Genomic DNA, 13,542 nt, shown 5'->3' on the forward strand with positions numbered 1-13,542 from the left:
GCATAACAGCGACTGCCGCTGTATCATGAGAATTCAAGAGCAGGAATTCCCACAAGATGCGCTCGGCTCGTTTGCAGCATGTCCACATGAAACATTTGCATTGGTTTTTATTGCTTCTTTTATTTCTTGTATTGTATTGTATTTGAATTTTAAGGAATGGAAACTGCAATACAAGATCAGAAATAAAAGAAGCACTAAAAAGACAGTTCAGAACCATGCAACATCTTGCACAGGACGTTGCAATTGCTGCAACAGGCAGAAAAACCATTCAGTGGTTCTGTCAAGACTCTGAGCAATTCTTGGTGGAGGGTGCGGGGAGGGGAGTTTGGAAACCACTGACTTTGAGGATTTACCATTGGGCTTAAAATGTTAGAAACAGAGGAAGTACAGGCTGGCATTTTGATAGAGATGCTGCCCAGGGGCTGGGTGCATGAGCAGTGCTGATTCCAAAGTAAGCACACTTCTGGATGTGAACTGGGCGGGTGGAGGGTGGGTATAATTCAGGACAGACCAGCCACTGATGGCAGTGAGAATAGAACATAATAAATAATAGAATCCGATCAGGAAAGGCTGGGTGTTAATGCAGCCAGAAATCGGGAGAGAATATTTACAAATAAAATGCACCAAACCTTCCATAATTGCAAGTGAGGAGCACTTCATGGCAAATGAGAGTGTGCTGAAGTGAGGCCTATAGAATTTCAAGATTACAGAACAGGGACTCTGGCTGAGTTTCTACCAGGTCAAACTTCATCACTATGGTCACATCTGCTCCTACCATTTTCTTTTATCTACTTAACAAAATAAATAAATATTTATTTAAGCACTGAGAAATACGTAGGATTTCTGTTTTGGCTTAGTTGCATATGCAGGTGCATAATTGGCACACATTCCTTTTGAAAGCAGAGTTTGTCAATTCCTGCGAAATATTTCTTCATCCAATTCCCAGGTACTCTCTCTCTCTCTCTCTCTCTCTCTCTCTCTCTCTCTCTCTCTCTCTCTCTGTGTGTGTGTGTGTGTGTGTTTAATGCACCAATTACCACAGCACTGCTGCCACCTGGTGCCCAAAGTGAGACACTGGGAATTTCAGTCTTTCAATGCAGACTTCATTTTGAAAGAAATGGGCACACGATTTGAAGAAGCCCAGTAGTTGTTTGGAGCACCCCCCCTCTCTCGAGACAATGGAGTACACCTCCAGGGGTGAAGCCAAGCTGCTGCGTTAACAGCAGCAAAGTGACCTTCCCAGGGTGCAGTCCTGGGCAGCGGGTATGGAGGACCTGGGCTGCCCAGATGACAAGACCCTCATCTCAGCCTCACTGATGAGGTCTGAAGGAAAGCAGCGCAGCACGTTTGTCACCAGCTTGGCTGCAGGAGTCAGCGGAAGGAGGCACACAAGGCACTATCCACTCCAGATTTGTGTAGGGACTACTTCTTAGCCTTTTAATCTCCCAAAGATATTCCACAAGGCAGCAGAGGCGTGTTCCTTCTAGATGGGCTACCTTCCCAGGTTGACGGGCCCCACCTGCCCCTCACTTCCCTCTACCGCACATGCGAAAACCGCCATCTTGGACTCACTATTGGTCTCATCCCCTCATCTGCCAGAGCCTGTCTTCGCATGCAGGAGAAGCCCCTAACTCACCCAGGGTTAGAGGCCCATTGGCTACCCTCAACTGGTTTAGCCAGCCAGTCGAAGCCATTTCCCAGCTTTGAGGAGCCAAAGGTGAGAGCCAACCGCAGGGTGGGGACCAAAGATGGACAAGCTACCCCAGAAGTAGCAGGTACCACCACCAGAAGTCCTACCCCCTCACTCTAAAACCCCATTCACCCCAAGCGGCGGAGGAAGCCGTTTGGGCACCTGTGGTGGTGAACCAGGGACAACGCGAGCCACCCATACGGGTGGGGCACACCACGGAGCCTCTGGAGTCTGCCTGCCTCCTCCCACTCAGCCGCCCTACAACTGGGGGGGAGGCAGCGGGCGGACCGTTTGGGCAGCTCGGAGCCTGCGCGTGCCCAAGCCATCGCGTCTCTCCCAGGAGAGACATGTGGCTCAGGCCTGCTGCAGGCCCCACGGTGAGTGCTGCCCGGCAGTTTGTCACCCCCCCCTCAGTGGCAACACCCGGGGCGGACAGCACCGCACCCCTTCCTCTGCCCCTGTGCCCAGTAGAGGCTGTTCTAAAGCATTCCAACTAAGTAATGAGCTATAAACTACCTGCAAGACTTGTCTAAAGTCTTGCAAACAAAGGTTGTGCAAGATCTATCTCCCTATCTGAAGAACAAAGCAGGGTAGTAGTATCTGCCAGACATCAGGCTAATTTAAAGCCACTGTCTTCTACCCACCCAGACCCATGACGAAACCGGTGATTAGCGTAAGAGAAGCTATGGATGGGTCTCCTTCCACCTGGCCCTGCACAGCTGAATCCCCTGCGGCACTCAGGAAAAAACAAAGAGATGGATATCCATGCTATTGCTTTTATTGCATAGTTTTTTGGAGTTTTATTTTTATTTATTTCATTTTAAACATTTATCTCGTTGACAGGCAACACACAGGAGGCAGTTGCAGACATAAAGGTTAACCAGTACAGCACTTCAGACAGACATATAAACAACCCAAACCAAGGCTGAATTTCTCCCCTCAAAGATGCTATGGGCTGCAGCACCCACAGGACATGGGACCGTGGAGGGAGGAAGATGAGGAAAAGTGCAATGAGCTTGGAATGGACACAGTCACAGATCTGATGCACAAAAAAAAACACAAGGTTGATGGGGCTCACAGGCAAGGCTGAACATCGTTCCCAGGCCAGATCACCACCCCAATTTCTACACTGCAGCCTAAATGATATTAAAATACGCTTACATTTATGCAGCAGTGTTTAGATTTGTGGAGAGGAGGCCAGGAGGGAGGGCAGCTGCAGGGTCAATAAGACAGGGCAATGCATCACCCCTATCCTATTAAACTGCCTACACATCTTTTTTTGTAGCAGCTTGAAGATGTAGACAGCAAATAGTCAAAGGACAGGCCTGTATCTCGAGCCAAAAAAATCTGTTGAGAACAAGCAAGCTTTGCTGGTCAACACAGAGCTCTCGCACTGAGCTCAAGCATTAACATTTGCAACTTGGTTTATACGGAAACCATTGGCTATTTTGGATCAAAATGAGGCGTTTTTAAAAGAAGAGAGATAATTTCGGCAGCAGCTTACAAGCTTTGTGCCCTGACAGTCTATTATAGGCAAGTCAGTCCATTTCCCATGTCACAGGGGGCTGGAGTCCCCAAAACTACAGTTCCCATCATGCTTTGTGCTCGCAAAGATGAGGACTCCAGCAGCAGCTTGGGCACCACCTGCTTGTTCCATTGTTGCTGCCATGATCTTCTGTTCCCCTCAAAGATTGCCAAGTGTGTTGTTATCCGGCAAGTGCATTTGGCCACATTTATAACACACTCTTAGACACGCTTACACAGAAGCCCCATTTAACCCCAACGGGCCTTGCTTCTGGGTAAGTGGATATAGGCCTGCAGTCGTCGTCCCCCCCCTTTCATTTAGATCCTGCCTTCATCCAAAGAATCATAGAATTGTAGAGTTAGAAGGGACCCTGAGGATCATCTAGTCCAACCCCCCTGCAAATGCAGGAATATGCAACTGTCCCATACGGGGATCAAACCTGCAACCTTGGCGTTATCAGCACCATGGAGTCAAATGTGGGAGTCTCCAGCTGATCTCCCTTCCAAGTAGTGCCCCCAAGGCTGGCTGCTGCATCACATTCCTTCAGAACATGCAGTGGACCCCTCCCCTAATTAGTTAATCCCACCTTTCCTCTAATTATTTTCGGATAGTGTATATATTATGGTCCCTCCCTACCTTTTTTATTCTCACAACCACCCTCTAAAGTAGCTAAGGCTGAGAGCAGGCCATCAGGCAAAGATCACAGAACTTGAGTGGGGATTTCAGAGTGATTCTCCCCAAGACAAATCTGACCCACGAACTCCTACATCACACTGGTCCCTTTTATCAGGAACCTTTCAATAGGTTAGAATTAGCTGTGTTAACATTTTGCGCAGCAAAGAGTTCTGTGTTGCAAAGGGCACGGCTATCCATCAGAACTCGCTTTCTACAACTTCTTTTAAATGAGTTACGTAAGCTTCCACCCCACAAATGAAACTGACTCAAGCCACAGTGTGAGGAGGTGGCTGAATATTGTTTGTTAAGATGCACACCTCCTTCACAGAACCCCAGTCCCTGAGTTTCCTGGCCAGGAGCCATGACAGCTCGACAGGTTACAAACTGATTTAGGAGAATACGTCTTCAGACATGCTTCTACCCCTTCACCAACTTCAGGCTTTGCACTAAAAAAGAAATAAATCTCCAAAACCATTCGCCATATTTGCCTGTGCTCAAAAACGTTTCTCCGCTATCACAAGGGACTAGAACCTTGGTTGTTTAACAACAGCAGTGCTAGAAATCTCAGCCAGTTAAGCATGCAGCAGGTCCCAGATTAAAAGACACAGTCTTGCCTGCCAGTTTATTTTCTCTGAGCTAAGCATTCTTGTGCAGACATGAAGATGTTAACAGTGAGGACGATGAGGTTGAGATGCGACAGGGGATGGGAAGAGCTGTAAGGCAACCTTGTAAACCTCTACCAAACACATGAGTAGGTCAGGGCGAGTTATTAACACCCCAGCACAGATCTATGCATTAAAAATAAGAGCAGCGATTATACAGGCTCCAGAATAAATTAAGAGCAATAAGCAGCTGAATAATTTCTTCCTTGGCATAATTTGCATTCTATTCCCCAACATATATAAATACCAAGCTTGTATGCATTACTTTGAAGGAGGGGGGTGGTATCCTGTGTTCTTCCAGTGGATATATCTGATAACAATCTTTGATGGTTGCTAAGCGAGTGAGGGCAAACCTTGAGGGTTGTATGCCACTAAATTTTGCTCAGACTCGCTGAAATTTATGTCCATAATGGGTGTGAAACATTGGACACAACCCTGAATAGCGCTCCTCCAAGAATTCTGCACGCAAGCCCCGATCCTGAAAAAAACCAACTTATTTCCGCATTGCTGAACTTCCCTCCCACCAGTACAAAAAGTGTTTCTGAGGGGACAACAGAGTGTGGTGCCGAGTGCTGGAATTGACAGTCACTGGCTGAGGCCCATATCCCAGGAGGGGGATCCAGGGCCCTGCTCCTCCTCGGTGTCACTGCTGTTCTCCCGACCCTCTCCAAGAGCACAACCGGTGACAGGAGCAAGAATAAGTGCCACCCTCCAGCTACATTGTCCTCCCCATTTCGGACAGTGGGGTTTGCGACAAGAAGGACACCCCCCCCAAATGCGGGATCTGGAGCAGGCGCTGCGAGAGTGAACCGGATCTCCTCAGGGCGATTCTAAAGCTACTCTTCTTGATGCTGGAACAAGTATTTAAAGCTACGGTAATCGAAGTTAAAACTGTGCAACGTTATAGGAAATATCTGTTTGTTTTTAAAGTGCAACAAGCAGCAAACAGAGAAGCGATGCTTCCTAAGACACTGCCTATGAGGTAAGCCACAAATAGAGTTATATAATATACATTTAAAAGGGGTGTGGGGAAGGGGTGTGGGGAGAGAGGTGGCTCAGGCCCACGGAAGAAAGTGTTCCGCCTTGTAACCTGGCAGGCTGGGTGAAGGTTGTGGCCCGCTGCGTGCCTGAAGACATCTCCTGCTGCCTGTTTTTGCAGTCCCAGGCAAGCAGCAAAGTTTGGTGAGGGCCCTGGAAGTCCCACACAGGGCTGGCGAGCTGCAGGAGCTTGGTGGCTCTGCACAATTGTTATCTGGACAGTAGAAAACCCTCTCAAGAGACAATTGTTCCTTGCTTCGTGGCCCCGCTTAATACGGCTGTGAGCCTACGCTTTCATACACTGACACACACAGTTCTGTCGTCCTTTCCTCACCCCCCCCCAAGCCAGATCTGTGGAAATATCTACATAATTTAAAGCACATTAAATGCTCACGACTTTCCCAAAAGAATCATGGGAACTATAGTCCGTCCCCCCAGAGCGCTACCGTTCCCGGCACCTTTAACAAACTGCAGTTCCATGGATTCTTGGGGGGTGGGGTGGGGTGGGGTGGGGTGGGAAGGCCATGTGCTGTGAATGTGTGTTGACGGTGCTTTAAAAGTATGGATCTGCCCTTTTCTGATCAACACCTTCTTAGTGATGGATTCACCAGCTCCCACTAGCAACTTGTGGGAAATAGGGAGAGAGTGGGAAACAGGGCATGCTAAAGTATTACTAATAAAATGCCTAGGAACGTTCACATGAACAAAGAAAATAAAAAATCTTGGTCCCTTCGATCGGCTTTCCTTTTCAAACAGCAGTCATTTAAGCCCACGCTAACGTCAGAGGATCCCGAATTCCCCCAGTTTCCTCCTGAGTCGGCCTTACATGCCACCTAAACACCACATAGCAACTGCCACAGAGGGTCTTTTCCCCAGAGAGGAAGCCCCCCTCCTTGCTGTGGCAGGCAGAGGTCTCTGTGTTGCCTCCCAACAGTGTCATTCATATGCTCCGATTACAGGGATCAAAATGACAGCCTGGCTCTCAGGAGGTTTCTGTGAGATGGAAACTTTGCAGGATGGCCTTTCCTTTGTAAATTAAACCTGCTCTCTCTCACACGCACTTCTCCGGCTACATTCAGAGTGAAGACAAAAACCAGTAGCTAAAGAACGTAAAAACTGCTTGTTAACCTAACGGGACCGTGAGCAGTCGTGTTAACAAAGAGCAGCCAATGGCAAAAGTCCAGGCCTACCTAGGCCACATTCACACCTTACATTTAAAGCACCACCACACCGCTTTAAACAACCATGGCTTGCCCCAAAGAATTCTGGGAGCTGTAGTGTATGAAGGGTGCTGAGCACTGCTAGGCCGTCCCTATTCCTCTCACAGAGTTTAAAATTCCCAGAATGGTTTAAGGATCAGTCCCCCTTTCCCACCCACTTCCAACACCTCTTGGCACCCTTAACAAACTACATGTCCCAGAAGTCTTTGGCGGAAAGCCGCAACTGTTTAAATTGGTTTCATGGTGCTTTCAATGCATGGTGTTGATGTGTCCACTGCAGGGAAGAATCTCATTTCCACCTTTCATTGCAAAGTTGTTTTTTTCAGATGCAAATGGTGGGGCAAATGGTGTTCCACAGTGGCTAAAGAGATGCCTATGGAAAGCCCACAGACAGGACATGAACCCAACCGCACTCTTTCACTCATGCTCCCCAGCAGCCAGGATTCAGAGGCTTGGATACTGGAGGCATCGTGAGGAGCAGCCAATGATGGCCTTATCCTCTGCGAATCTTTCTAACCGCCTTTTAAAATAGTCACGCTTAACAATGTACTCTGCAAAGAGAAAAGACAGAACAAAGGAAGTAGTGTGGAACTTTCAGCAAATTAGGAACCCTATTATGTTTTGCTCCATTGCTGGCCTAGATGTCAACCCACTAGGTCGACCTTTGATATACAGGCTTTCTCCCATGAGGAAGTGGGGAAAAGTTTTGCCGGTGGAATTTGCCAACTTAAATCTCCTGATTCGACATCTCTTAAGAGACACAGACAAATACATGTATGGTATACACACATATACGCACACACACACATTTCCATTACAGTATTGGATCATTTTAATTGCTTGTTAACCCCCACATAGTGGGGAGAAAAGAATAATAACAAACCACCCTACCAAAGTTAAGCCCCCACCCATGAGAAGAAGAAAAAATTCCAGTTACATTCATCAAGTTTATTCCTAGAGAGAACCAGATTCGGAGGTCATCAGTGCAGGGGTTGGGGGGTCAGTCCCATCCCCTTTCACTACACCTCCGGCTGGCTAGAAAGGAGCCATAGAAGGCTGTCGAGAAAGTGGTCCCTTCCTTGCCCTAAATGTCCTTGGTCGCCCTCTGCAGGAGAGGTGGCCGAAGAACCAAACACAACTCTGAAGAAAGATGGCAGATCTCCCTTCCCAGGGTAGACAAAGAGAGGAGGGGAAACGGCTGCCTTCGGTTCTGTTAAGGGTTTAAAAGGAGGGGTGGTGGTGTCAAATAGAAGTTAGTGTTTTGTGGGCTGCCTCTTACATTCAACTCCCTGCTACAGTGGTCTCACTGCTTTCACACACACCCCCACCCTGCTTCCACCCCGGCTGAGCAGACCGTACAAAGACGAGGAGCAGCAAGCAAGGCTTAGTAGTGTTCTCTAAGTGGCTTCTTGTGAACCACAGGCAAAAAGGGGCTGCAAGTTCGGGAAGAGAGGGTGGCCTCAAAGGGGTCAGGGGGCTCCCATTTAGCAGGAGAGAGGTGTGTGATTCAGCAGAAGACACAAAAAGAGTGGAGAGAGAAAACAACACTAGAAATTGGGACGTGACTCTTGGTCCCACGGCTTGAAGGAAAGTTGGTGTGGAATGTGCATTTCCCCAGTCCACTCAGTGCCCCACTCATCTCTACAACCCACACCAGTATCTCTCTCCCCATCACTTCAGACATGGTCCTGAACCATGAGCTGCAAAGGGATGGGAGTCTTCAGCGTTGCTGCCCCAGACTGGCAAGCAGGGTAGTGCAGAGGTGTCCCCCATCTCTGGGACAAGTGGTTGGAAAAGTGGAATAGAAGGGCCTCCCCAAAAAGGAACAAGGTGGAGAGGATGGTGGGCCTTGTAGGGGAGGAAAGGCTACATCACTTCTCGACCCAAACCACACCAAGGGTCCTGTAGCCAAGCTGCTCCTTCTTGATGGGAGATGCAAAACAGGCTGGCGAAACCAGGCCTATGCAGGTGGGTGAGGAAGGAAGGAGGAGGTCAACATTCAAAAGGTTGCATGGACAGCAGCAGAGGATCATGGGGAGTGGGCAAGAGTTGCCACCCAAAGGCTCATTAAAGGAATATATGGTATGTGTGTGCCAAGGCCTAGAAGAGCAGAGGGAGGTTTTAAGCAGCTTGCCATCTGGGTGGCTGGAGGGGGCACTGCAAGTCAGAACGCCCACCCGCTACCCACACAGACAGTACCCCCAATCCCAAGCCTCAGGGTCCCTCTTTGCAGCAAAGGGGCAGAAGAGAACGAAAGTTACGTCAGATCTGCGAAGTGCTCCCGCATCCTGGGTCAGAACGCTGTGATCTTCACCTGGTTCACGCCAGTGATTAGATTGGCCACCGAGTGGTGGATCTGCCCCTGGATGGGGCCGTATTCCACCCTCTCTCCGTCAATGGTGAGGATGCCCTTGCGAGTGAGGGGCTCGATGCGGAAGGCCCGGACGGGAATGTGAATGAAGTGGGGGCACTCCATGTCAAAGTGAGTGCCCTTCTCCGTGGCCAAGAACAAGCGGATCAGGGCTGCCCGGGAGATGCCCGCCTTGATGTAGAAAAGGTGGATGAGGCCGTCGTTGAAGCAGGCAAAGGGCGCCATGAACAGGTCGGCTCCCAGGTGAGACTGGTAGATGGCCAGCACGGAGACAAAGTCCTCCTCCACTGTCACCCATGACTTGGGCACCGGCTGGTCCAGAGGCGCCAGGAACTCGTCTGGGGGGCCGTGCACCTGCCGGGGAGACAGTGAGACGGCAGGCGCGGTCATGGGCAGCCCGGCCTCCCTGCGGTCAGCCACGAGCTCCTCCGACAGGTTCTCAAAGCTGAAGCTGGAAGAGTGGAAGCTGGAGGAAGAGGGTGGGGAGCTGGGCGAGGGGGTGGGCTCATCGGCAGGCTCCACCTCCTGGAAGCAGAGGGCGTGACGTTCCTTGCACAGGCCCAGGTCAGAGACGGTGCGGTGGAGCGGCCCATGCTGGAAGGGGAGGCTCCCATTGGCCGCCATGGTGATGCTGCGCAAGATGGGGCGGTGGGCCGTGCCCTCCAGGGCGGGCAGGTAGGAGAGACGCCCCCGGTAAGTGTTCAGTGAGGCCAGGCGGACCATCGTCCCCAAGGTGAAGCGAGCCGGGCCGATGTGCCGGAACTTCTCGCTCTCAATGTCCACGTCGGAGATGAAGCCCCAGGCCACGCTTAGGAAGGAGAAGGAACGGGAGCCCGACGCGGTTGTGACCGACACCAGGTCCAAGGGGGTCACCGCCCCGTGGCAAAGCAGGAGGGTGCAGTTTGTGAGCAGCTCCTGGCCCAAGGTCTGCTCAAACCTGCCCGACAGAGTGAGAAATGTGTCAGGGTTGGAGAAGCTCACTTGCACATGCAATCAAATGGCGAGAGGCTCCCAAGGGGGGGGACAAACACTGCCGCAATGTGGGGTGCAGAGGCTGCATTTGTCACGGGGCAACAGTAGCACTTACATTTCTGTTTAGCCGGCGAACAATAGCCACATGTGCAAATAGCTCAGGGCCGTAATACCTCAAGAACCGCCTCTCTCCACATGAACCTACCTGGACTCTGCGAACATCCTCTGAGTTGGAGACACACTTTTTAGACATGCATCATTTTGTGACACAGTAATTCAGTTTTTCTAGCAAACTGGAGGTTCAATTAACCCCTTTCCAGCCCGGGAGCAGCGTGGGGAGGGTTTGTGCAACTCACCTACACACTGCAGCTGACACACTAGCATATTGCAACACAAAGTTTGGGAAACTCCGTTACACACCTTTAGACGTCAGGCGAAAACGTTCCTCTTCAACCAGGCCTTTGGCTGATTAACATCTGATGCCGTTTTAAATGTGTTGTGGAAGGGGGGGGCGGGATATTGATTTGTTGTTCTTATTTTTACTATGCATTTGTGGTTTTTATATTGCAGCTTTATGCTGTGAACCACCCTGAGATCTATGGATGAAGAGTGGTGTACAGGTGTACCTTGGAAGTCGATCTTGCAGCCAATCGGTAGCCACGGAATGTTCAGACATTCGGCTTACAAAAGAATGTTCGAAAACTGGAACACTCACTTCCGGTTTTCAATTGTTCGGGAGTTGGAATGTTCGATTTCCAAGGCGTTCGGGAGCCGAGGTACGACCGGACTAATATAAAGTGTCCCAGACACAAGTGTAGCTTGAATGCTGGACTACACCTGGGTAGACCCAGGTTCAAATCCATATCCATCCGAGAATCTCACTGGCTAACCTTAAGCCAGTCCCTCTCCTTCAGCCTCAGCCTACACCTCACAGGGTTTGTTTGTTTGTTTATTATTAAATTTTTATTAAACTTTCATAACTCACAGGGTTTGTTTCGAGACTAAAAGGGGAAAATTTGTATCCTGCTTTAAACCTCTTGGAGGAACGGCAGGATGAAAGCAGAATAAATAATGACCATGATTACGGTAATTAGTTCTCAGCATTGGCCAAGCTGCTGATGCAACTTGCTCCCTACCCTTGAAAATGCAAAATTACTTGCTCAAAATTACTGAAGCAAGTAGAACAGCCAGCTCTGAAACTGCAATCTGGCCTGGAAGCCCTGCCAACCAGTACCAGGTAAGTGGGAGCCTAATTAGCTAAAGAAGCAGCACTCTGTGTATGTTTGCAGGGATTCTTAAATGCATCACCTTCACATATCCAAAAGTAGAGATCAGGTCCGGCTGAAGATGGAGCCCCAAGTATAGCCTCCCCCCCCCCCTGCTTCCCAGAAGTGGTGTGGTGTAGAGCCCGTGTGGTGCAGCGGTTAGTGTACTGAACCTGGGAGTCCCGGGTTCAAATCCCCGCTCAGCCATAAAGCTCACTTGTATGACCTTGGGCCAGTCACTGCCTCTCAGCTTAAGCTGTGAGGATGAGAATGTCACCTTGAGCTCCTTGGAGGAAAAGGTGGGATAAAAATTGTACTAAATAATACAATCACTGCTGCGGTTTCTTTGTAGGAAAGCTTTCGTAGTGCAAACACAACCCAAAAACAGCAATATGAAGCAACTTTGGTACCAACAAACACAAATTTAAATATATTTTTTAAAAAAAAATAAGCAAGAAGGTGGACTAAGCAGATCCATTAAGCTTTCCCACTTACCCAGCTCTGAAGTTTATGGCTGCAGCTACTGCATTTCCAGACCCACAAGGGAGAATACCAAGGGGCATTTTTATGGCTTCTTCCCAGTCTGGCCGTTCCATCAAGCCATTAATCACCTGGAAGGAAGGAAGGAAGGAGGAGATAGGAAAGTATTCATAATCTACAATCCTAATAATGCAGGAAATGGGATGTGTGTTTGGGGGGGGGGCAGGAACAGCAGTCTGCAAATTCATGATCCAAGAAACCCAAAATTCTCTCACTGAAGGAACTGGGAGAGCAAAGAAGCTTCTGTAAAGACAGCTGGACCTTCCGCTTTTGATCCATTCTAGCAACGTGCCTTGTAAAGGGAGGGCTGGGGGGGAATTCTAGGCCTGGTTCTAGTCGCAGGTTCTGGGCCCTGGAAAGTCCCTGAAGATAACAAGTTCAAAACCCAAACAGGGGCACCAAAGCCTATCATGCATTTTCTTCACTGCTCTAATTTGCAAAAATCTGAGTCAGGCTTTTTTGATGCAGTATTCAAAAGAAGAAGTACACCAGGACATTCACACACATGCCCCAAAGCAATGAATTGGGTCTTATGTGCCACAGTTCTAAGCGAGCACAAAAGGGCAACTCAAGAGACAAGTGACAGGAATAAACCCTAGTGAGTAGCCTAAGGGGAAGGTTCCAGGAGGCTGGAAGGCCAGTGCCTTGGCTGGCACTTTGTGAACAATACCTCATATAGAAGCCCATCTCCTGAAATGGATACAATGCCATCCCACTCAGCCAGGTTGATGTTCTGTACCAGCTCCCGGGCATGGTTCTGTCTCTCTGGGCCAGAAAAGGAATAAATAGCATACAGATTAGTAGCAATTCAAAGCCACACTCCCACCCGAAGAAACTGATTCAGTGGCTGACCACCAGGATACGATTTTGACCTGTTCTCTATATGTCTTGTCCTAAGCGGCTGTCTACAAGTGAATGGAAACAGCAAACTGTTTGGGAGAAATTAGTATTGCTGCTGCTGAAATTATATTTGCATGCATACGTGTGTGTGTGTGTGTGTGTGTGTGTGTGCGTGCGCATGCATACACGCATGTACATATACATTATACAAATATAAACGAATGGGCATCACAATTTATTGCTGCTGTGATCGAAAGCTTTGAGGCTATACATTTAGAAGATGAATGTACATTTAACTTTCTAGCATTTAATGCTAATGATTACTTAGGAGTTAAGAGCTATTTAAGTGCTCAAGAAGCTTGGCATACCTTCTTTCCGTAATCTAGGATTATTACCCCCTTGTCACAGGTTGCTGTACAGAAGGACTGAGGCTGCTGTTTGCCTAGCAAGTTGGTGGCTGAGGCAACATTTCAACCAGGAACTTATGGCTCACAGGTTCTATGGCTCTTGCCTAGTTGCCGCCGCCACCACCACCACCACCACTACTACTGCTGCTGTTTTTTGTTTAAACAAAAGTAAGGTAAAGGGTAAAGGGACCCCTGACCATTAGGTCCAGTCGTGACCGACTCTGGGGTTGCGGCGCTCATCTCGCTTTATTGGCCGAGGGAGCCAGCGTACAGCTTCCGGGTCATGTGGCCAGCATGACTAAGCCGCTTCTGGCGAACCAGAGCAGCGCACAGAAAC

The 13,542-nt window shown here is 49.2% G+C and overlaps 1 protein-coding gene across 3 annotated transcripts in view; it reads right to left on the reverse strand.

The window, feature by feature from the left end:
• Positions 1 to 2,452: 2,452 nt before the first annotated feature.
• SPHK2 (sphingosine kinase 2) overlaps positions 2,453 to 13,542 on the reverse strand; it is a 29,423-nt gene continuing 18,333 nt past the window's right edge. For all 3 annotated transcript variants that reach the window (XM_083469328.1, XM_083469326.1, XM_083469327.1), the window contains 3 exons: positions 12,629 to 12,723; positions 11,914 to 12,029; positions 2,453 to 10,118 (listed from right to left, as the gene is read on the reverse strand). In XM_083469328.1, the coding sequence (XP_083325454.1) occupies positions 9,104 to 10,118; positions 11,914 to 12,029; positions 12,629 to 12,723 (1,226 nt within the window). In that variant the 3' untranslated portion in view covers positions 2,453 to 9,103. The remainder of the gene's footprint in view (positions 10,119 to 11,913; positions 12,030 to 12,628; positions 12,724 to 13,542) is intronic.

This window comes from Podarcis liolepis (genome assembly GCF_965112155.1).
Source record: "Podarcis liolepis genome assembly, chromosome: 13".
NCBI lineage: Eukaryota > Metazoa > Chordata > Lepidosauria > Squamata > Lacertidae > Podarcis > Podarcis liolepis.